At 40.4% G+C, this 26,048-nt stretch overlaps 1 protein-coding gene across 3 annotated transcripts in view; it reads right to left on the reverse strand.

Annotated features, from left to right (window-relative positions):
• Positions 1 to 3,850, reverse strand: part of CBFA2T2 (CBFA2/RUNX1 partner transcriptional co-repressor 2) — a 116,016-nt gene extending 112,166 nt beyond the window's left edge. Inside the window, exon 1 of one of the 3 annotated variants that reach the window (XM_070744875.1) lies at positions 3,671 to 3,850. Coding sequence is in view for 2 of the 3 variants with exons in the window: in XM_070744872.1 (XP_070600973.1) it covers positions 3,646 to 3,673 (28 nt within the window). In the remaining variant the exon portion in view is untranslated. Of the gene's footprint in view, positions 1 to 3,645 lie in introns of all 3 variants that reach the window. The other 2 variants (XM_070744872.1, XM_070744874.1) reach the window with 2 other exon arrangements.
• Positions 3,851 to 26,048: the final 22,198 nt, after the last annotated feature.

Below are 26,048 nucleotides of genomic sequence, written 5' to 3' on the forward strand. Positions count from 1 at the left end.
ATCTTTGCTAAAGAATGTAATGCAAAACATGGTTTTGTAAATGTATACATCATTAACCTTTTTGAATGTTGAGTATAACATATGTTTGGAATCACTTTTAAAGACTTCTGATAATGGCTCCCACATTCTAAGCAAATTTAACAACCTTGGGAAATATCTAAGAAGTTTGATGGATGAAAAATTGACCCATACATAGAGTGTAGTAATAGGAAGCAGAAACCAAGATTACTCATCAAACTGGTACAGGAATTAAGTCTGAGCAGAGTTCTCAGTGGTGCAAAGGAGTAACAAAAAATTTCAAAGAATTCATTAAATGAACATCACTGCAGGAAGCAATGCATACATGTATCCATATAAAATGCCATGCATTGAGAACAATATCTCACACGTTAGTGGAATAAGGAAAATCCTAGGATAAAATGGGCTGTGTACCAAACATCTAGCCGATATATGCCCATTCTACATTGACAAACATATATGAGACATCAGTAGAAATTTATATTTTAAGAAAACAACTAGTATCATAATACTTTTATTTAACTTCAATTAACAGTATTTGAATCTCATTGCAATTGTGGCCACACACAAAAAAAGATAGAGCTCTTAAACATGCTGATGATTCTTGTTAAAATAAAGCATAGAAATAAAATGAAGCACAGAGGTAAATGGTAGAATGTAATAATGGCCATTCATTTGGTTACCTTGAAAAGTTAATTCTATGAAAGATAGTACAGTACTAGCAATTGCTACTAATCATAATAGCTCAGTATCTTTTATATTATTAAAGGTAGTATTGTATTTTTCAATGTAGCTACCAGAATCCTACTCCTCCCATATTTTCCTTATGTATTACTCAAAAATATGTAGTAAGCTCCTGTGTAAATAGAACGCTAAATTGTACAGACTTTTGGTTTGACGTTGCAAAGATTCTCTAATGTTGTATATTTCTAGATTATTGGGCTGCAACATAGGTATTGCAGTCTTTTAATTTTTTCATAAAATACAAGCATAATTGTGAACCCAATTATAACATGCTATACTGTTTATGTATTTATGCAGATTTTCAAGGCCAAATTTAAATTTCTGAAATTGACTTGATATATATTGCACGATCAAGTAATGACAGCTTTTCAGTTCATAAGGCAATCTTTGTATCAGATGAATAAACTGGTAGACACAAGGGAAAAAAAGCCAGTACATATTCCCCAATTTGAGGGATATGTGTGGGGCTATTTTGCTGGCACTTAATGAGTAAATTTAGCACTGTTTCAAAAGTAATATCCAATTTAAACTGCAGTATTATTGATGCTTGATGTATTATGACCTTGTTTTATGCTGTCCTCAGAGTTCTGCCTTTAAATGCAACTTATAAATGTCTGAATTGAACAAATAAAATTAGCAAAATAGCTCTTTTGATTCATTCAGTCTTGCACCACAAGGAATTGTGACACTATACATGTTGTAAAGACAACACTTTGGTATAAATAATTATCCTCTAGCCAGGCATCTTCCAACAATCTTAGGCTACAAAATCCATCACCCTCAATCAGTTGGCAACATGAACAGCTTTGAACACTGAACGATTCCAGGTTATAATGCTGGAATAAATCATACTATGGAACAATGATGAATGCACTTTACAATAATTTGAGCATAATGCTGTTAAAAATTACTGAATATAAAATAATTAACAAGTTTGGTTTTAAAATAAATGTTATAGCTGTCTGGGTTGAATAGTACAATAATATACTCTCTCCTCCCTCCCAAATTTTTTTTCTTTCTACTGTGGTTTCACTGGAGTAACATGCTGATTCTAATCTATGATACTAATAAAGAATTGTTAGTAACCCAATTTTTGGATTCATGTACAATCCAACTTAAAATATGATCATTTATTCATGATGTATTTCCATTCTTGAAATGTATAAAAATGTATAACTCCCCTCCACTGAGAAAATAGGATGGAAAAAAATTAATTTGAAATACATATACCCACACACCCCACGATTAAAGGGGAAACATGTAAATCTAAATCTGAGGACAGGCAACATTTTTTAAAGTTTCAATATGCTACCATTGTCAAAAAACAAGATGGGAATATTTAAGATCACATTTACCTAAGTTGTTCAAAACTGGTAACACTGGACCCAACAAGATTTCTCTAATGGAAATGAAGATTTTTTTTTAATGTTTTAAGGCATTCCTAATAATGATCTCTGTTCCAAAAGTAATACAAGTCTGCAATGCTAACACAAACGCTTCTTACATATTTATTTACCATAATAAAGCTGATTATTCCACAAAGCAGGCATCCTTTCCAGCACTATTTGAGAAGAAACTGTTGCAGAGTTATTTAACTGTCAAGAGTGAAAAAACGCAGGGTCAATGCCTGGTATATAGACTGCTCAAAAAAAAATAAAGGGAACATTTAAACAACAGAATACAACTCCAAGTAACTTCTGTGAAATCAAACTGTCCACTTAAGAAGCAACACTGATTGACAATCAATTTCACATGCTGTTGTGCAAATGGAATAGTTGTGCAAATGAAATATTCAATGAGAATATTTCTTTGATTCATATTTAAGTGTTATTTAAGTGTTCCTTTTATTTTTTGAGCAGTATATATATTTTAGCAAATCAGTTCTAAAATATCACTTCTTCACTAACCTAGTCGCTTTCTGATTTCCAAATGCTGTCACAGAAGCACATACCAGCACAATCCAAAATATTAGGCAACCCAATCTACATAGACCAAAGAAGAAAATAATGAAAGTACAAAAACTGTCCTTGGTGAAAGAATAAACTAGGATAAAGAACTCCTCAGAAGTACCAAAAAAAGCAAAACCCTAAACAGGTTGGCAGAAAAATAAGAAACTACCATTCATAAGAGAAGGCCTTATTCCGCTTTACCTGATACAAACCAGGTCCTACAGACCAAGACTTCCCTAACTAAAGCCAGCTCCCCTTATCCTCAGCTGAGGATGAAGGCAACTATAAAACACACTTCCACAGGCCACCCAGTTGGGAAAGGCTGTTGTAAATATTCGGAAACCGAACTATTGGAAAGCAGGGGAAACTATTCGGAAAGCAGGGGAGGAAAGAAGTATAACAAGAGAACGGAGGACACGGAGAAAAGGTCCAGCAGTAAGGAAAGATACGCAACGTTATTCCAGCCACAGAGGATTAAAAAAACAATGTAGCAAAGGGGGGTGCAATAGTGAAGTGAAACCCAAGGCTGGTGCAGTAGAGCAGTGTTTCCCAACCTTGGCAACTTGAAGATACCTGGACTTCAACTCCCAGAATTCCCCAGCCAGCATTCGCTGGCTGGGGAATTCTGGGAGTTGAAGTCCAAATATCTTCAAGTTGCCAAGGTTGGGAAACACTGCAATAGAGGGTTGCAATAGAGAAGCGAAGGTGCGCGTGCATTGTCTGGGGAATGCCAGACACGCACCCCAGCCTGCCCGCAGCCACGTCTACGGAGAATGAAGCCCCTTCCCTGGGACCGCAGCCTTCGGAGCCTCGGCGTCGCTCCGGCTTGCCGTCCTGAGGACGCGGGAAGCGCTAAGCGAGAGGATAAATCAGGAGAGGTGGAAGGGAAAGGAGATGGCATCGCTCCTAGAGCGGAGGAGGAGGGGGGTCTTACACTGAGAAGCTCCCGGAATGCCCACCATCGCCGGATCCGGGCACGGACTTCCTTTTGTTTCGCTCTCTCCAAGCCGAGCCCGACACGGACACGAGCGCCAGCAAGAAAGCAGCAGCGGTACTCCCGGCCCCGCGCTAGGCCTTTGCCTAGGCTCCACCCCGCTCCCGTGACGCCACTTTGCTCCTCCCACCGCGGTCTCGTCTCTAGGGGGGGAGCGGTTGGAGTTGCGCTTTGGCAGGGTTTGGGGTGAGGAGGAGGCGGGGCTTATTCCTTATTCCGCTAATATATGTGTGAGTGTTCTCATTGCATGACATTTTATATGGATACCATATACTTTATACTGCTCAAAATAATAATAAAGGGGATACTCAAAGAACACATCCTAGATCTGAATGAATGAAATATTCTCATTGAATACTTTGTTCTGTACAAAGTTGAATGTGCACTAACTGGACCGTTTGATTTCACAGAAGTTTGATTTACTTGGAGTTATATTGTGTTGTTTAAGTGTTCCCTTTATTTTTTTTTGAGCAGTGTACAGTATATTGCTTACTGCAGCAATGCTCATTTTCCCATTTAATGAATTCTTAAGAGATTTTTTTGTTACTCCTTTGCACCACTGAGAACTTTGCTCAGACTTAATTCCTGGACCCTCATTTTGTTCAAAGGAGTTTGGTTGCCTTGAGTTTTTTTTTATTTTATTTATTTATTTTGTCAAGGACGTATTGGTGGTATACAAAGATATAACAATGTTTATATACATGATAATAGTAAGAGAGAAATATTAGGACAGGGGATGGAAGGCATGCTGGTGCACTTATGCACCCCTCTTACTGACCTCTTAGGAATCGGAAGAGGTCAACAGTGGTTAGTCTAAGGGTAAAGTTTGGGAGTTAGGTGATGATACTACAGAGTCAGGTAGTGAGTCACTGGTTATGCTTTTGACTACTGTATTTACTATTCTATTATTTTTACCTTATGTCCTGTATAGCATTACAGTGTTCCCTCAATTTTCACGGGTTCAAACTTGGCTAATAGCCTACAGGAATATAGCTTGACTCAAAGTTATTTCTATATTTCTGTTCTCTGTTCTTTTATTGATCTATCATTACATTGGTTTTCCATTTTTATCAGGAAAAATCTAAAAAGTTAGGTCTATCTTTAAAATACATCACCAAACGTGGTCATAGAGGTTAACTATGTTTATTATCACAAGCTTTTGCAGATAACAGACCATGGGATGTCTGAACAGTGTCTAGAGAAAGGAATATATAAACAACTGCTGTTATATGAAAAAGTTTTCTTCCTTTCCTTAATTTCCAGTAGTAGGGAATTATTGAAATTCAACCCTTTTCTGAAAGTCACTGTCTTTGAAATGCTAATAGAATTCGGCTTTATTATGGTTACTTACAGTATACAGTGATCCCTCGATTTTCGCGATCTCGATCTTCGCGAAACGCTATATCGCGATTTTTCAAAAAATAATAAATTAAAAATACTCCCCGGTTTTTTTGCTATACTGTACCATGGTTTTTCTCACCCGATGGCGTCTTTTTTTCTATCATTTCTCTCTCTCTTCCTTCCACTCTTCTCTCTCTCTTTCTTCCTCTCTCACACTCTCTTCCTCCCTCTCTCATCTCTTTCGGGGGGGTTGGCGGGCGGGCGGGTGCCTACGGGGGACGGTGGCCGCCAGCGCTGGACTCGGCGGTGAGAGGGGCGGTAGCGGCGAGTGAGCAGGCGGGCGGGCGAGTGGCGGGCGGGTGGGTGCTTACGGGGAACGGTGGCCGCCAGCGCTGCTGCAGGAGGACTCAGCGGTGAGAGGGGCGGTAGCGGCGAGCGGACGGGCGGACGAGCGGCGGACAAGGGGCGGGCGGGCGGCGGACAAGCGGCGGGCGGGCAGGCGGCGGACAAGCGGCGGGCGGGCGGGCAGCGAGCTGTATGTAGTGGAAGTAAAAACACCATGGAAAAGTGGCGCGCATGCGCAGATGGTGGTTTTACTTCTGCACCACTATATCGCGAAAAATCGAGTATCGCGAGGGGTCTTGGAACATAACCCTCACGATACTCGAGGGATCACTGTATAGTACAATATAGTTTTAAAAATAGGACAAAAGATACTGATTGGGAATAAAATTGATAATCATATATGTATGCAAGAAAAATACAAACAGGTTGGGTGACTTTGGGCCAGTTACTCTCTCCCAGCCTACAGCATCAGGCTTAGAGGACAAGTCTGTAGGTCAATGTTGCAACCAATGGATCAACAGTAATCCACAAGTATTACACTTGATCAGGGGCGGGTTCTTCTTATCTCCATACCGGTGCGCTGCATGCGCTTCATGATGTTTCATGTGATTTTGCTTCCACACATGCGCAGAAGCAAAAAAAACCCAGAAATCGGGTGCACCCAAGCGTCACCTTGTGCAATTTTGCTTCCGTGCATGCGCAGAAGCAAAAAAGCCCCAAAATTAGTTTTTTAAAAATGGTGCCACGCACAGACCAGAAAGACAGCACTGATGCTATCGTGCACAAATTGCGCAATCAGCAGGCCACTATTGGACTACCGTACCAGACCCCACCGGTAGGAACTCACCTCTGCACTTGATGAAAAATATGCTAAGAAGAAAAAAGTATGGATACATAATGTATTACAGAAAAATCCTATGTTTTTTTAACCAGATGGGCGACTTTGGACCAGTCACTATATCTCAACCCAACCCATGCCGCAGGGCTATTGTAGAGAAAATAGGAAGAGGAAGGGGTATTAGGTATTTTGCCACCTCGAGTTATTTATAAAAATAATAAAGACAGGAGAGATAAAATAAATAAATACATAAATACATACATATACCGGTAAATGTTTACTTTGTTAAAACTATTCATGCCTTGCTAAATGATATGACATCTGCCTCCTTAAATTTAAAAATGATGAAACATGTTGCTATAAAATAGATAACTTTGAAGTGAGCTTGTGCCAAAGGTGCTTTTTCAAAAGGAAAATTGGCTTTGTTTTAAAAATAGTCCAGTTGCTTTGGGGATAACTATGATTTGGGGGACAGAATCTCCACAGCATGCTTGTTTTCTTATCAGCCCTAAGAGAAATACTCTATTTTAATGCACACAAAAAATGGTTTAGAAGACTAGCCTGAAATTTGCATGGTATCTTCTGAGCACTTAAAAAGGAATTCCAAGAAAACACTGATTAGATTGGCAAACTTCTCTTCCTGTCAGTCTTCTATGTTTCTATGTTTCTATGAAAGAGCACAGTACAGATATTTTTTTTGTTTAATGTGTCACAAAGTTTTCCTGTAATTTTATCCAGGAGAGTGTAAACCAATAAAGGAGTATATTTGTAGTTCAGGGTTAAACATAGAAAACTGATGGCAGAAAAAGACCTCATGATCCATCTAGTCTGCCCTTATACTATTTTTTGTATTTTATCTTAGGATGGATCTATTTTTATCCCAGGCATGTTTAAATTCAATTACTGTGGATTTACCAACCACGTCTGCTGGAAGTTTGTTCCAAGGATCTACTACTCTTTCAGTAGAATAATATTTTCTCATGTTGCTTTTGATCTTTCCCCCAACTAACTTCAGATTGTGTCCCCTTGTTCTTGTGTTCACTTTCCTATTAAAAACACTTCCCTCCTGAACCTTATTTAACCCTTTGACATATTTAAATCATGTGTCCCCCCCCCCTTTTCCTTCTATTCTCCAGACTATACAGATTGAGTTCATTAAGTCTTTCCTGATAAGGTTTATGCTTAAGACCTTCCACCATTTTTGTAGCCCATATTATCAAGAGTCTTCTACACTACCAAAGTGGATGAGCATCAACCCAGAAAAAACTATTCAAATAGAATGTGGAAGTTCTATTTAACTTAATTTAGAAGGCAGTTTAAAAAGGCCAGCAATTGTTAATTTGAACTTCCTGATCTAAACTAAAGATAAGGATAGTGATCTATCTCAGAGAGATAGCTTTAAGAACACTTTAAAAATGTTTTGTCATTGAAATTAAATGATAGGGTAAATGGGATGGGCTTGAGGATTAGTAAAGTTTTTATTCTGCCTGATTAATTTATGGGCTCCAATATCACCCTAACTTGCATGCAAAATTGGGGAGGGGGGAATCGAAAAGATAAAAGACAGATAGCTGAAAAAGGCATCACCCAAATTTCCTGGGGAGTTTGGATGAGTGGTTAAGACTCTAAGCTATAAACCAGAAGACTGGGAGTTCTAGTTCCATTTTAGGCATGAAAGCCTAAAATGGGTGACTTTGGACCAGTCTCTCAGGCTTGGGTGACAACCTGCTCAGTCAATTTCTCTTGCAATCAAAAACTTGCATCTGCAATGGGGGGGACACTAGGAAGAAAATTATTCAGATCTTTCAAAATTTCAATAATTTAGTATGTATGTTTGTGTGAATATATTTGGCCCATTGATCATACTCAAGGCAGTCATACCAGTAGAGGGGTTGGGGGCGGCATACAAATCAAATAAATAAAATAAAATAAAAAATAAATTCTGTCCTGAGGGCTGAGTCCAGATTTATAGGTTTCTCTGTTCAGCAAAATGTACTTCGCATCCCCTTCTTTCCCCCACTTTTGATGCAAAAGGAAATCATCATACTTTGCTCTGAGTTCCTTACACAAGGGCACAGAGCCATGTTTTTGCATTTTTCTGGAATGTCAGGAGAGTGGGGGCCTGGCTCCTCTGAGGGGGGAGGATGCTCCAAAGGGTGGGGACAATGGAAGAGAAAGTTCTCTTCCAGGACCCACTAATTGGAATTCTTTAACTGATGGGATCCACAACATCCTAGACCAATCCTAGAATACAGCTCTCCTGTATGGAACCCACATTGCATATCTGACATCAACACAATTGAGAGAGTCCAGAAATATTTCACAAGAAGAGTCCTTCATTCCTCTTCTCACAACAAAATACCTTACTCCGCCAGACTTGAAATTCTTGGTTTAGACAACTTACAACTCCGTCGTCTCCGTTCCGACTTAATTATAGTACATAAAATCATATACCAGAGTGTCCTACCTGTTGGCGACTACTTCGCCTTCAACCGCAACAACACACGAGCATGAAATCGATTTAAACTAAATGTCAACTGCTCCAAACTTGACTGCAAAAAATATGACTTCAGCAACAGAGTAATCAACGCCTGGAATGCACTACCTGATTCTGTGGTTTTTACTCCTAACCCCAAAACCTTTAACCTTAGACTATCTACAATTGACTTCTCCCCCTTTCTAAGAGGTCTGTAAGGGGCGTGCATAAGCGCACCATTGTGCCTACCGTCCCTGTCCTATTGTTTACTTTTTATCATTACTTATCTAATGTTTTATATGTACAAATTACCACCCTATAATTGTTTGACAAATAAATGAATGAATGAATGAATGAATGAATGAATGAATGAATGAATGAATAAATAAATAAATAAATTTGTTCCCAGAATTAAACTGGCATCCAACACAGTTCATGCAGCAAAGGTGTTATATGTGCCATTCTTTGGGCACTCAAGATCACTCACACAGCCACATTCCAAATACTTTTCAAGGATAGCCCCGTGTAGAGCACATTGCAATGGTCCAGATGGGGGATGACCAGGGCATGAGTAACCAAGGGGAGAGCCTCTTTATTCAGGAAGGGTGTAACTGGTACACAATAGGAAGTTGAGCAAAAGGCTCCTCTAACCGCAGCTGCCACCTGGTGTTTGAGCAGGAGCTGTTAACCCAGTGCAACCCCATCCAAAATCAAAGATAACAAACTTCTGGATACCCATCCATAGCCACTCCATCTTACTAGAGTGCAGCTGAAGTCTGTTGTTCCCCATATAAGCCCCCATAGCCTCTAGGCACCATGGAAAAAATGTCTAGAGCATCATTCATTTCACCCAGGTTAGAGATATATAAATGAGTACCATGAGCATAATATACTGGTGATATCACATAGTGACGGATGATTGTCAAATAAATCTAAAACAAAGTAGGAAAAGTCTCTAACTGATGTTTTTTTGTTTTTTGGTTAGAATCACTAATATGCTGCCCTGGCCTGCCTAAAATTCATATTTTCCCAAAGATGGATTATTAAAACATTGATAGAACTAATATGAAATAAAAATGCACATAGAACATTTTGGTTTTTAGCTTCCACTCAAAATACATTTCAAGAAAAGTGGCAAACACATACATACATGCACATATAAAGCCTCAAGTCATGTAAAGTTGAATTCCAAAGGCTGATCTGCATTGATAATTTTGCTTACAGTCTGTACAGTGTTCCCTCGATTTTCGCGGGGGTTGCGTTCTGAGACCGCCCGCGAAAGTTGAATTTCCGCGAAGTAGAGATGCGGAAGTAAATATACTATTTTTGGCTATGAACAGTATCACAAGCCTTCCCTTAACACTTTAAACCCCTAAACTGCAATTTCTCATTCCCTTAGCAACCATTTAGATTATTACTCACCATGTTTATTTATTAAAGTTTATTAAAAAAAATATTTATTAAAGGCGGACGAAAGTTTGGCAATGATGTATGACGTCATCAGGCAGGAAAAACCGTGGTATAGGGGAAAAAACAGCAAAGTATTTTTTAATTAATATTTTTGAAAAACCGTGGTACAGCCGTTTCGTGAAGTTCGAACCCGCGAAAATCGAGGGACCACTGTATTTGGAAGTCGGTCACAGGGCAAATTTACCTTTAGCTTCTCTTATCTTTTTCTCTTTGAGTGCCCCAATCAGCAGTTTTCAAATATCTTTCCCCCAATTTTCAGATAGGTTGTTAAAAAACTTTTCTGTCTTGTATTTTACAAACTTCTCACTTGCAGAATAGCAGGAACCTATCTCAGTGCCTAGCCTAGCAGACTGCCTGCCATCTGCCATTAGCAAAACAACATACAGTAAAATGTTAAATACACAGCAATGCCATGTGACACCTAGAAAAAGGCAATGGCTTAAAGCTATATGTGCTTTGTTACGTAAACAGCATCCTGAAATTAGTATTTGCTTTTTGAAAAGTAAATAGACATTGGGAGCATTCTGCTTAGCAGATGCTAGGAACAACAGTTCTTTCCTGAGGGGAAATTTGCTTGATGACCCTAGGGAAACTGAAGTCCCACTGTGCTCCAGATTGAGACCCATAGACAATTTGTTTCATTAATCAGGTGATAAATTTGTATATTCTTAACATCTTTGCTTGCTGGCTGATACAGTGGTACCTCTACTTAAGAACTTAATTCTTTCTGTGACCAGGTTCCTAAGTAGAAAAGTTTGTAAGTAAAATCAATTTTTCCCATAGGAATCAATGTAAAAGCAAATAATGCGTGCAAACCCATTAGGAAACAAATAAAAGCTTGGAATTTGGGTGGGAGGAGGAGGAGGAAGAAGAGGAGGAGGACAGTCGCTTCTGAAGGAAGAAGGTGAAGTGAGGGGAATCAAAAAAAGGACAATTCCATCTGCCCATCCATTACTCTGGTGGGGGGGAGAGCTCTTGCCTCCCTCAGAGAGGGTCCGCAACTTGAGCGTCCTCCTTGATCTACAGACGAGCTTAGAACACTACCTTACAGCTGTGGCAAGGGGGACGTTTGCACTGATTCACCTGGTGCACCAGTTGCGGCCCTATTTGGACAGGGAGTCTCTTCTCACAGTCACTAATGCCTCGAAATTCGATTAGTGTAATGCTCTCTACATGGGGCTATGTTTGGAGACTTCAGGTAGTACAATATGCAGCCGTGCAGGCTATCATGGGCCTCCTAAAAATATGCCCATGTCTCACCATCACTCAATGTTGCCTGGCAGGCCCTAGAGCAGTGATGGCAAACCTTTTTTTCTTCCGGTGCCAAAAGAGCAAATGTGCGTGCTATCGCACATACATGAGTGCCCACAAGTTAATTCAGTGCTTGGGGAGAGTGAAAACAATTTCCCCTACTCCCTCAGAGGCCCTCTTGAGGCCAGAAACAGCCTGTTTCCCAACTTCTGGTGGGCCCAATAGGCTTGTGTTTCACCCTTTCCAGGCTTCAAAGGCTTCCCTTTGAAGCCTTGGAGACAGGGAAGCATAAAAATGCCCTCCCTCATCCTCCCAAAGGCTCCCTGGAAGCCAAAAACACCCTCCCAGAGCCTCTGTGCAAGCCAAAAATCAGCTGGCCAGCACAAACATGTACATTGGAACTGAGCTGGGACAATGGCTCGCGTGCCAGCAAATATGGCTCCCTGTGCCACCTGTGGCACCCATGCCATAGGTTCATCATCATTGGCCTAGAGGAAGAGCCTTCTCTTTGGCAGCTCCAGCTTTTGGAATCAACTCCCCTCAGCGATCCATACCGCCCCCACCCTCCTGGCCTTCCGGAAGGCTTTAAAAACTGACCTTTGCCAGCAGGCTTGGGGCCGTTGAGTGTTACACCTAGCTCCAGCCAACGCTTCGAATGTATATGGGATGAATGTGGATGATTGTTTTTAATGAACAGGGGTTTTAGATCTGATTTTAAAGTTTAGATTTCTTATATATTGTAATACTGTATTGTATTTATTTTGGTTGTAAGCCACTCTGAGTCTGTGGAGAAGGGCGACATAGAAATCTAATAAATAAATAAATGAATGAATGAATGAATGAATGAATGAATGAATGAATGAATAAATAAATAAATAAATAAATAAATAAATATATATTCAACCCTAACCTGCCATTTTCCTTTTCCAAATCATCTAACTCCTTTCTAAGCAAATTTGTTGTAATGTTAATCTAAGTGGTTTTGGAAAGCCAGCATCTTCTGCAACAAATGGGAAATATTAAGCAAACAAGATTATTTGATGCAGCAACATTTTAATATCAACTCAAAACAAGATAGAAAGTCAAAACATGAACTATCAGCAGAAGAATCTGGGTGGTTTATTTCATGTGAGGATCAGTAATTTGACTGATTTCTTCTACATATATTTCATTCTTTTACTGTTTCTTTAGGAGTGAAAATCGAAACACTTTCTCTCTTTGTCCACTCAAAGCCTGCTCTATGGAAGAGGACTCCAACATATAATTTGCAATTTTCAGCTCATTATTGTATTCCCAATCTTCTTTTTAAAGAAAGAGTGAGAAACAATAGATCAGGAAATTAGAGCAAAAAAACTTGGCAACAGCTGAAGCATCAAAGAACGTATCTGGAAGTAAAGACTGGTTAATAGTAAATCTTGGGAAGTGGAGAATATGCATATGAAACAGAATAAATAGACTTGGCGTGAATCCAAAGTCTGATGTCACAAGATGCTTAATCCATCAATACAGGACATCGTGAACTCCCGAGTAACCTTCTCCTCTCCTAGGCTGCCCCCTCCTACTTCTCCCCAGTGACTGCTAGGCTGCCACCTGCTCTTTCAAACCCACCACACAGCTGCTGGTTTAGAATAACAAATTAACATCCACTTGCCAAGACCATTACCTTCTAGGCATGATAAAGTAAACCCATTAACCCAGGAGCTGGTACTGTATGTGGGCTCGGAGGCTGAGGAAAAGGCAAGGCAACAAGAAATGGGCAATTCTGGTGGCTGTTTTCTCCCACTTTACCAGTATAATGAAGTACAGTGTTCCCTCGATTTCCGTGGGGGATGCGTTCCGAGACCACCCGTGAAAGTCGAATTTCCACGAAGCAGAGATGCAGAAGTAAATACACCATTTTTGGCTATGGACAGTATCACAAGCCATCCCTCAACACTTTAAACTCCTAAATTACCATTTCCCATTCCCTTAACAACCATTTACTCACCATTATTACTGGTACTCACCACTGAATAGTGATCCTGATATTTATAAACATCATTATTTATTAATAATAATTACTTTTTTGTTATTTATTTGCCAAAATTATTAGTTTGGTGATGACGTATGACGTCATCGAATGGAAAAAACCGTGGTATGGGGAAAAAACCACAAAGTATTTTTAATTAATATTTTTTGAAAAACCGTGGTATAGGCTATCCGCGAAGTTTGAACCCGCAAAAATCGAGGGAACACTGTAAAGGAGAAGGTTGCACTTTGATTCTGAAGGGGAAGAAGGAAAAGAAGTACTTCTCATGGCAAAATGCAGGCTGTCCAGCCTAATCTATTCAAGAGGCAAAATTAATCCAGATATTTTATGCAGGCAGGCTACCCAAATCAAAAAAGAACTTCGCCTGGCCACTTTTTCAAGCTTTGAGGTCAATTAAAAAATACCAGACCATTTTTTCCTTCTTTCCTCAACCCTTACAATTTTGTAACCAGGTTTTTGTGCCAGGTTTCATTCTTATTTAGTGAATTCCACCGGGTTGAAGTGGGGAAGAGAAATCTTAGCTGTTCAAAGCTCATTTGTATGGTTCCCAGAAGGATCCAGCAGCAGTGGGCTACTAGCTAAATTGTGCTTGCCGCTGCGGCTTGTAAGTGCTTGCGGGGCCAGCGTGATTTTGCTTCTGCACCTGTGGAGGTAACAAAATCATGCATGGAGACGCAGGTGCGCCCGTGTTTCTGTGGGGTTTTTTTGCTTTCACGCATGCCAAAACACAGGTGCATCTGCGGCTCCGTGCACAATTTTGCTACCTCCACAGGTGCAGGAGAAATGAGCCGCGGCGGCGAGCGCAATTTAGCGTTCTGGCTAGTAGCCCACTGCTGGATCCAAGGTAAATTAATAGGTAAAGGGTGCTGTTTTCCTTTGTTTTTCAACCATTTGTGTTAAGACATCTTAACTGTTCAAAGCTCATTTAGAAACATAGAAGACTGACAGCAGAAAAAGACCTCATGGTCCATCTAGTCTGCCCTTATACTATTTCCTGTATTCTATCTTACAATGGATATATGTTTATCCCAGGCATGTTTAAAGTCAGTTACTGTGGATTTACCAACCACGTCTGCTGGAAGTTTGTTCCAAGGATCTACTACTCTTTCAGTAAAATAATATTTTCTCACGTTGCTTCTGATCTTTCCCCCAACTAACTTCAGATTGTGTCCCCTTGTTCTTGTGTTCACTTTCCTATTAAAAACACTTCCCTCCTGAACCTTATTTAACCCTTTAACATATTTAAATGTTTCGATCATGTCATTTGTATGGTTTCCAGAAGGATCCAAGGTAAATTAACAGGTAAAGGGTGCTATTTTGCTCTGTTTTTAAACAAATTATGTTAAGGCATCAGGAGCCTTAGAACATATAGTTTTTATTTTATTTTATTTATTTATTTTGTCCAATACACAATGAGGGTTTTAGTGGGTATATATCAATATACACATAGTAAAATACATGATGAAGGTTATAGAGGAGATAGTCATAGTAAAATATATCTAAGAAATAATAGAAAAGAAGATATAGTAATAGAATACAGTATATCAATGAAAGAATAGAAGAAGAGATATAGGAATAGAGGAAAGGTATAGGAGATATAGGAGAGCAATAGGACAGGGGACGGAAGGCACTCTAGTGCACTTGTACTCACCCCTTACTGACCTCTTAGGAATCTGGATAGGTCAACTGTAGATAATCTAAGGGTAAAGTGTTGGGGGTTTGGGGATGACACTATGGAGTCCGGTAATGAGTTCCACGCTTCAACAACTCGGTTACTGAAGTCATATTTTTTACAGTCAAGTTTTGTTAGAATCCTTCCCCCCTCAACCCACCCACCCTACAAAAACAAATAAAAATGGAGTGAAGATTTCAGCATGTCACTCAAACAGTCCTAAGAGACCCATTTAGATGTGTGGCTCTGGGAGGAAAAAAGATGACATCCGTTCACTAATTGCTGCAGATAACCTGGACTACTGGTCAATAAGAAGGTGCAATTGCCATTCAAAAATCATATACTCACACTTGAACCTGCCCAGCATGCATCAATTGAAATCAAAGGCATTACCACAAAAATGGTAGGAGAAAGCACAAGCTAATGAACCCTGTTTAACAACTTGAGAATTTTTCCATCTTGCTTTTTTGAGAGGCATCATCTGCCCGTATCTAAATCGTTTTTAATTCTGTGATAATAAATCCTTCATAATCCAGGTATCTGAAAATGTACTCAACAAGATTGAAGGAGTTGGTTGCTGTATTTTGGTAGGTTCCCCTAGAATTTCCATTTTAGGAAATTGGGTATCCATCCTTTCCACTCAAGATTTTAGTTTTCCTGAGAAAATTTTATTCCCTAATTTTGTGCTGATAGATTCTCAAGATTGACCTTCCCCCATCTTCTGATTACATGAACCTTATATATGTTGTGGTTAGCTCTGGCCCAGCTCCTGCCCCAAGGACTGTGGATGTGGGGGAGACATCCACATGCTGCAGGCCTGTTTTGCCCCCCCCCCGGTGGAATCGGATGATGAAGGCTCCTCTGACCAAGAAGACATAAGTGACAGGGAGGAGGAGAGTGTGGCAGACAGCTCAGAAGGAGATCAATTATCTAGCTCCTCCTTGGATTCAGAACAAGAGTTAATGATACAGCCACACATGTGGAGAGCGATGCATAGGCAACAACAACTGAGAGATTATTATAAAAGAAAATGAGGCCACCTGTGGTTGGGTGGGGCTGTGGTAATTAGTGAGGCTGCTATAAATAGCAGCCTGTGGGTTTGGCCATTGTGGAGGATTATCTGATCGTTGTGTGTCATGACTGCTTTACTGACTTTGACCTTTTGTGTGCTGATTTTTCCCCGCTTGGAAACTAAACCAGAGCAAAGTGTGTTTCACTTTGTGAAAGAAGAAGGGACTGTGAATTGCCTCACAGCTGCAAGCTAAGTATCACAGAACTGATAAGGGACTTGTACAAATTACCAGTTTGTTTGGAGACCAGTGCTCTTTGCTATACCATAAGAGGGCTTGGTTTAAGTGAATTTTCATTCTAAAGAACATTGTTTTGAATTTTCAAACGTGTGTGTGTGTCTGAAATTTGTACCTGTGAATTTTTGGGAGGAGTGTACCAGAGAGCCCGACAGAACAGTATATATACATGCAGCTGAGAAATTCTTCAGAACTGCATTGGATTAGGAAAAAAATACTGCTGTGCACAGTAAGCTTCATAATGATTTTACAGTGTTCAACTAACCCAAGCTATATTCAGTGAAAACAGTTAACCCAGCTGCTCTATAATTTTTATTTGCCATCCCCAGTTCATTTCATTCAGCAGGGCCATCTGTGTATAGTTCTCTTCAGAAACTGCTCCTCAATGCCTTAAGCTAGCATTTGTGCACCTTTTGGTATGCACAAAGATGTTTTTCTTCTCATTTAAAGTTTTGAAAAAAATCCTCGAACTTGACTGGAAGCATTTCAAAGCAAAATTACACACACACCGAACCACCATTTATATGCTCCTGAAGACCCATGCAGGTGCTGCCACAAAAAGATGACTGAAAGATGCAGGTAAAGACAAAATTCAGTATGCCCAGCCACCCAACACAACAAAACCTGGCTGTGTCAAGAGGTGATGAAGCCAAAGCAGGTAAGAGTCATGCGCAGAGGCAGGGTGGATTTTAGATAGAAAGGGGGATAAAGAAGCAGCACAGAGAGTGAGAGGGGGAAAATAAGGACAATTCCATCTGTCCATCCATTACCCTGGGGGGAGAACTATTGACCCCCTTAGAGAGGGTCCGCAACTTGGGCGTCCTCCTCGATCCACAGCTGACATTGGAACATCATCTTTCGGCTGTGGCGAGGAGGGCGTTTGCCCAGGTTCGCCTGGTGCACCAGTTGCGGCCCTATTTGGACAGGGAGTCATTGCTCACAGACACTCATGCCCTCATCACCTCGAGGTTCAATTACTGCAATGCTCTCTACATGGGGCTACCTTTGAAAAGTGTTTAAAAACTTCAGATCGTGCAGAATGCGGCCACGAGAGCCATCATGGGGCTTCCTAGATTCGCCCATGTTTCTGCAACACTCCGCGGCATGCACTGGCTGCCGATCAGTTTCCAGTCACTATTCAAAGTGTTGGTAATGACCTTTAAAGCCCTACATGGCATTGGGCCAGAATACATCCGGAACCGCCTGCTACCGCACGAATCCTGGCGGCCGATAAGGTCCCACAGAGTTGGCCTTCTCCGGGTCCCGTCGACCAAACAATGTCGTCTGGCGGGCCCCAGGGGAAGAGCCTTCTCTGTGGCGGCCCCAGCCCTCTGGAATCAACTCCCCCCAGAGATTAGAACGCCCCCCCCTCCTTGTCTTTCGCAAATTACTCAAGACCCACCTTTGTCGCCAGGCATGGGGGAGTTAGGATATTCCTTCCCCCTAGGCCATTACAAGTTATGCATGGTATGTTTGTGTGTATGTTTGGTTTTTATAATAAGGATTTTTAGTTGTTTTATTAAATTGGATTGTTACATGTTGTCTTTTATCATTGTTGTTAGCCGCCCCGAGTCTGCGGAGAGGGGCAGCATACAAATCCAATAAATAATAATAATAATAATAATAATAATAATAACAATAATAATAATAATAATAATAATAATAATAATTTTATATAAATATAACACTAGAAGAAGACAAGGAAGGAACAGGCCAATAAGTGTTACAGATCAGTTCATATCAAGACTATTGGCCTTATCACTGTTTGACATGTTTTGAGACTGTATTGCCAGAGAACATAATCAATAGAACAGTAGCTGTGCAGAATATTGGCAGGGTGAGGAAAACTTCTTCATTATTATTGATCTTTTCACAGAGTAGCCTTTGATAAGAATCCAAGAAACCCCAGGGTTTCCAGAACTCTGTTTGTTAAATCTCTAAATTCAATGGAAAATCATAACTGCTCCTAGACTAAGTTCTAGCTTTTCTCTCCAGAAAGAACTTCAGCCATAATGGACACAAGGACAGGGTGGTGATGAAGATGCCAGACAACAAGGCAACGATTCCACTAATCTGTGTTCTCTCCTGGTTCCTGGCAGTTGTCAGAATACACGTTCCAGGTTCTCGCCTCCAGAGGGAGGGGCAGGAGGAGCTGCAGATGGTGGACTTGGGGTCAGGGTGCTGGTGATTATTATGCCAACCCCATAGCAGCTGGCCTTCTGTCAATTTGTAGTATTTCTGCTTCTGGCAGTGGGTGATACAGTCCAGGTTCTTTCCTCATACGGGAGTAGGCAGAAGGAGTTGCAGATGGCTGGCTGATGGTAGAGATGCCAACCTACACAAGCAGACATTCTGTCAATCTGTAGAGATTCTTTGGATCTGGACCAGTACAATTGGGGGTCATAGTTTTAGCCACCCTGCCCTTTTAGTTAGCATTTAAAGTGACAAATACATGGAGGCTGGATAGTATTATGTGCTTTCTTGCCTCATATGTAGACAAGATGCTGCCTATCCTGAAACAGAAAATGGGAATATATTTAAAAAGTAAAACACAACTATGAAGCAACCCATTCTGTGTTTTATTTTCATTGTTTATTCATTCTTCTTTTGCTTGTTTGGAATTGGGGAAAGCTACAGCTGCTTCAGAGTATTGCAAATAGGAATTACATGTGTACATCCATGTACTTTCAGCTCAGAATTGAGCACATTATTTTGATCAAGAGGATTCCAAATAACAAAAAAGCAACTCTGAGAAAAAGAAGTTATCTTTACCTATTGTTATTTCTGCACTTGGCTACTTCTATATCTCAGTGCCATTCTTGTTCCTTGTGTACATAGCTCTCAAGAAGACCCTCTTTCATCCAAACCTCACTACCAAATAAGACAGCTGGCTGGTATACGTGCTGGGGTGTGACATCAATACACAAATAGTATTTCAAGGAGTCACAGGTGAGAACTGCATGTTGGAATGATTCCAGATTCAATTATAATACATGGGCAGAGGGCAGCCCTATAGACAAATATCCTGCTAGCCAATTCTAACAATCAGGAAGGCAAGACTCATGCAAGGATGATATGTTCTCTCTCTGAAAACCTTAGATAATTGAATCCAATAACTTGTGTATTTATACAAAAGGAATAAATACCGCACGAATCCCAGCGACCGGTTAGGTCCCACAGAGTTGGCCTTCTCCAGGTCCCGTCGACGAAACAATGTCGTCTGGTGGGACCCAGGGCAAGAGCCTTCTCTGTGGCGGCCCCGACCCTCTGGAATCAACTCCCCGTAGAGATTAGGATTGCCCCCACCCTCCTTGCCTTTCGTAAACTCCTTAAAACCCACCTCTGCCATCAGGCATGGGGAAATTGATTCCCCTAGGCCGTTTCCACTTTACGTATGGTTTGTATGAGACGTATGATTGTTTTTTATATTAAGGGTTTAAAATTTATTTATTTATTTATTTATTCATTCATTCATTCATTCATTCATTCATTCATTCATTTATTTATTTATTAGATTTGTATGCCGCCCTTCTCCGAAGACTCGTTTTTAACTATTGGATTTGTATTGTATTTGTATTGTTCTGTTGCTGTGAGCCGCCCCAAGTCCTCGGAGAGGGGCGGCATACAAATCAAATATATAGATAGATAGATAGATAGATAGATAGATAGATAGATAGATAGATAGATAGATAGATAGGATTGTAACCTATATATAATAAATGAGTTACTGAAATTGTTCTCATTTGGGAATTACCATGCCTGAAATCTCTCCATCAATATTGTACTTGGAGAGGAGAAAATTAAGAGTATTAGGATAGTTCAATGTACAGTAGGTATCATAGATTAAGCCATCCCTCAGTTTCTTGGGAAGAAAACTGATAACGTGAAATGATAGAGAAATAATATATAGACCACTTTTTTCCCTAATGTATCACAATCCTGGTCTAATATGGATCTCAGACAGAGATGATGCTTATGATGTTTGCTTCCTAAGAATTAGTTTTAGTATGAAAACATCCAAGCAGAAACAGTTATGTCAAGTAGACTTGTCCCTGATATTGCAGACCTGTACTTCTTCTCATAATGTCTGCATATCAAGTTGCATCGTAAAGTCTTCCATATGAGTAGACAACTGTCACTGAAGTTCCTGTTTTCACGGAAATCATACACCAAACTCCCTTGAGTCATGTGAATATCTAGAGAATAGGTGCACCATCTGTCCAATGCTGGAAATAGGGATACATCACTGTCCATGTGCTTAGGTAAACATCTGGAATGGTTCTTGAGTAGAATTACTTCAAAACAGTCCTGAAATGTAAATATGGATGTCACTTAATGTTCTGCCGGGCTCTCTGATAGGAGCCTCCCGAAAATTCAAGGGTACAATTTTCAGACACACACATGTTTGAAAATTCAAAACAATGTTCTTTATCACAAAATTCAAAATAAATTAAGCACTCTTTTTGGATTGCAAAGAGCACTCGTCCCAAAACAACCGGGTAGTCTGTACAATTTCCCTTAAGCAGTCATTAAGTACTTAGCAAGCAGCTGTCAAGAAACTTCACACCCCTTCTTCTTCCAATGAAGTGATTCACACACACACACACACATTGCTCTGCTTTGGTTTCAAAGGCGTGAAAAAGCAACAAAGTCCAGCAACACAAGATTCCTGACAAACTGCGATCAGATATTCTTCCACAACGGCCAAACCCACATGCTGCTATTTATAGCAGCAGCCCTAATTACTGGAGCCCCACCCAAACACAGGTGGTCTCACTTATCTCCTGTAATATGTTCTTACTTGGTCTCTTCTACGCATAATTCTGCGCTTGCGTGGGTCCAAAACGTCATCATCTGAATCAATGGAAGATAAGGGAGATTGACTGCCTGGGCTGTGTGCCAAGCCCCCCTCTGCCGAGTCACTCCCACCTTCTTCTTCATCCGAGGAAACTAAACTCTGAACTGATTCTGTCGGCAATAACACAGGCCTGTGACATGTTGAATTTCCCCCTGCATCCACCTCCCCATTCCCTGGGGCAGGAGCTGGGCCAGAGCCAACCACAACACTTAAATTCTAAAACATTCTTCCTGAACGCAACCAGTGTTTACAATCAGGTTTTTCTCTGAAATGAATAGCTATCTTCTCTAACCTATTAGAAGGATTCTGGGAAACAATATGACCAGTATTGGTCTGTATACATTACTTGCTACAATATTGAATACATTATGTCCAATGTTAATGAAATTCAAAGTGATTGAAGACCTTCTAGCCTACCAGCCCAATGATCCCATGTTTTCTCTTTTACACAATAGAACATCTATAATGTTTGGCGTTTAAAAATGGGGAACACATACGAGTAAAAAGATGTAGTTTTCATCCTGGTTACTTGAATGTACCCAAAAATAAATAAAAACGGCCCTGATTTCATTGCTGATGCAACTGCTTCCCAAACTGTACTTCATTCAGGTTGGAGTCATGCAAACTAGACAAATGGCTACTTCAGATACCATCTGGCTTCTGACAGGCTGACAGCAGATTCCATTGGCTCTCATGCTGATGACACCCTCTGCATGACAGCCTGAATTAGAGCAGTTTGGAAAACATACAAACAACCAAACAAAACTGAAGAATGTACCATTCTGTAGCTGTACAGTGGGGCAATAAAATCTCAAATTGCAGAACACTCAGGGTCATTCATTGCAAATTAAAAAGTAGGCTTTGAGATTAACAAGTTGTTCAGCGGTGCTAAAGCTGCAAATCTTGCTTGAATAAAAAAAGTAACAAAGCTTAGTTCACTAGCTTAGTTCATTCCCTAACGAAGCACCTTAGGGAGAAAAACCCCAAAAAGGTGACAGACTTTGGAGAGAAACTGCCACATAGAAGAGATCTGTGATGGCAAACCTTTTCACGTGCTCATCGGGGGTCGCACTCCACTAAAGCTGAACTTTTGGGTTTTAGCGTCCATGTGCACTCAACGATCAGCTGGCTGGCACACATGCACAGGCCAGTTTGTGGCACTGCTGCATCACAAAGAGATCACACACTGGAAAAACCAAACTTTCAGGTCCTAATGCGCATGCACACTCAATGATCAGCTGGCTGGCACGCATGCACAGGTCAGTTTTCAGCATTGTCACATGCATGAAGGGATCACATTCTGGAAAAGGTGAAATTCTGGATGCTGGTGCACATGTACATCCGACAATCATCTGGCCGGCATGCATGGCCACACCAGTTTTCAACACTGCTGCACACATGGACATTGATTGTCACATGTTCATGCACGTCAGAAACCCAAAAGACAAACAGGTAAGGCCATGCATGCCAGGCGACATGGTTTTGGATGCCACTTTGGACACACGTGCCATAGGTTTCGCATTGCCAGAATAGATAATACATAGGGACCATAATGCCTAGGTTTACACCTTAAATTATTATTATTATTATTATTATTATTATTATTATTATTATTATTAATTAGATTTCTATGCCGTCCCTCCCCGCATCAAAATGACAAGTATAGGACATTCCCCCCACCCCATGTTGCAGGACACTAAAAGGCAGTAATGGGCAGCCAACATTTTTATTGCCACACTGTGGGTGTGGCTTATTCTGTGGGTGTGACTTAATGGTCATGTGACTGGGTAGGAGTGGCTTGCCAGCCATGTGACCAGGTGAGAGTGGCTTGAATGAACATAATCGTGCAAGAGAACTGTTAAGTCCTCGACTTACAATCTTACAAGTGTCACTCGCTGGGGTGACAATTTGCTTCACGTTTCCTGTGTTCTCCTTCCTGGGTCGCCCCCCCCCCACCTCAGGCTGGGTAGCTAGGCGAACGGGTGCTGCCAGAAGCATAAATGATTCCAGTGCTGCTTCCACCCACGCTTTCTGCTTGCATCTCAAGTGGGAAATGGCCGCATGAGGCTGGAGGGGAGCTGGGCAGGAAAGAGGGAAGCTTGTCCAAAGCCAGTAAGAAGGAAAGAGGAAAAAAGCAAGGAGCGCAGACACAGCAGCAGCAGCAGGGGAAAAAAGGAGAGTAGCCGAGACCAGTAATCCATGAAGTGACCGTTGTCAATCAGCTGGAGCGGCGCACGCATCTTCATTTCCGCCGGTGGAACTGCAGGTTGAGATTATCAAAGATGTGAAGTCTGGGAAAGTAATGGAAGGGAAAGTTGACATAAACAATAAACAGATAGAAGGCAAATCAATTGGCAGCTTTTTATAAATGGAAATTGAGTCAGCAGGCAAAAAAAAGCAACTAAGAACAAACTTTTCAAATCATTCAAGGAACTCTAAACTTACTATAAATGAGGATTAGAAATTTCTCTTGCAGTTTCCAAGATTCTATATGCTCCGCAAGAGTATCATTAAAGAAAACTCACTGTGTAGTTCTTTCACCCAGCTGTATGGGATGTAGCAGCAATCTCCAGGAAATTGAAGGACGTACAACCCCTAATTATCATCTGCATGGAGGAGTTAGTTCTTTGTAGGATACAGCATCCTGTGTAGATGGATGCTGTCTCAATTTCAATTCAATTTTCTAGAGTTAAGTCTAAATTATGCATAGGCTTTGCATGCAGCGGTGAAATCTACTTACCTTCCCTACTGAAAATTTGGCATTTCATCATGCACGCTTTTTCACCCTCTGCACATGCACAGAAGGCTTTTTGCATGCACGGGGTTAAAAAAATAGTGACGCCCGGGTTTATGGGTGGAGCCTCATTTATTTATTTATTTATTTATTTATTTATGTATTTATGTATTTATGTATTTATGTATTTATGTATTTATGTATGTATGTATGTATTCATTCATTCATTCATTCATTCATTCATTCATTCATTCATTTATTTATTTATTTATTTATTAGATTTGTATGCCGCCCCTCTCCGAAGGCTCGGGGCAGCTCACAACAGCAATAAAAACAATATAGCAGTGGAACAAATCTAATATTAAAAACATATAAAACCCTATCATTATTTAAAAAACCAAACAGCAACATTCATACCAAAGCCTGGGGGAAAGGTGTCTCAACTCTCCCATACCTGGCGGTATAAGTGAGTCTTAAGTAGTTTACGAAAGACAGGAAGGGTGGGGGCAGTTCTAATCTCCGGGGGGAGTTGGTTCCAGAGGGCCAGGGCCGCCACAGAGAAGGCTCTTCCCCTGGGGCCCGCCAAACAACATTGTTTAGTCAATGGGACCCGGAGAAGGCCAACTCTGTGGGACCTTATCGGTCACTGGGATTCGGGCAGTAGCAGGCGGTTCCGGAGGTACTCTGGTCCAATGCCATGTAGGGCTTTAAAGGTCATGACCAACACTTTGAATTGTGACCGGAAACTGATCAGCAGCCAATGCAAGCCACAGAGTGTTGAAGAAACCACTGATGACTGCTGCTACCAGTATACACGAACAGGACCAAACCAGTAGCATTTAATTCCTATTTCCATGAATATAAGAAGTAGAAAACATTGGGAGGAGAACACTGAGAGCCTATAGGGTCAAATTTTCAAAGTGCAAGGAATATGGCAATTGGGAGACAGATTAGACAGAAACAAAATGAGAATCCCACTGGACATAGAAGATTTGCCTATTTATAAGATAACTATTATAATGAATTTTACAATTTGACAGGTCACACAGCATGAATTCACCAGAAGTTAAAGTAGCCCATGCATCTTCTTTGCCAGGCCAAAGGAACATCTAGCTTATGTGAGCCAAACACATTCTTATAATTTATGCTACAATTTGTCCTTTGCAGGATCCCAGACTATTATTATTATTTAATTACAATAAGCTTTCTAAGTCAAGAGAACAATTGTGGGCACCAAAGGAGGAATCTAGGATTAAAAGGGGGATCGGAGGCACCAAATTGTCTACCCTAGAAGAGGGTGTTTGCTCCATAATGTTTCTATAAATGGGCCATAATAGCAGAGGAAGGACAAAAATAGCATACTTGTCTCTTGCTCCATTTCCATCTATGAAACAGTTTACAATGGATAGAAAAGAGCTAAACCCGAGGAGTAAATTCAAGTCTTCTCTGTGGTTTCATCCTTGGGGTGGAGCCATTAAATAGAACAATTTCTTACAAATCTTTTAATTTAATACTTCATTTACCTGGTCCTGTAATAAGATTCTTAAAATTCTCTTCAGTAATTAGCATTGAAGTTGGCTGGCATCAAAAATCAAATCAATAAATAAACTTTGTAAATCAATATAGAAGCTACTCTTACAAAGGGCAGTATCTAAATTTTAAAAATAAAGTATATAAATTGTGGATCTGTGATATTGACTGTTTTGAGTCTGCATTTGGACTGGAGCATTATGAATAAAATCCTCTTTGAAAACAACCTGAAATAAAATGTTTATAACTTTGATACTTATTACTGTCAGAACATTTTATTAGGACTACCAGATTTGGGCTGCAAAAATACTGAGGAACACCATATGGTAGCAAAGAGAAGTAAACAACTCTTAATTCTTTGCTAGCACATTAGTAATCTACTGTCTAGAGTGCTACATTAAGGATCTGGTAATATTATATTTGCACATGAAGTACTATGTGGAAGAAAGATAACAATAGTACCAATGAAATCATTTGTTTTTCCAAAAAGGA

The sequence above is a fragment of the Erythrolamprus reginae genome, chromosome 3, assembly GCF_031021105.1.
Source record: "Erythrolamprus reginae isolate rEryReg1 chromosome 3, rEryReg1.hap1, whole genome shotgun sequence".
NCBI classification, from domain to species: domain Eukaryota; kingdom Metazoa; phylum Chordata; class Lepidosauria; order Squamata; family Dipsadidae; genus Erythrolamprus; species Erythrolamprus reginae.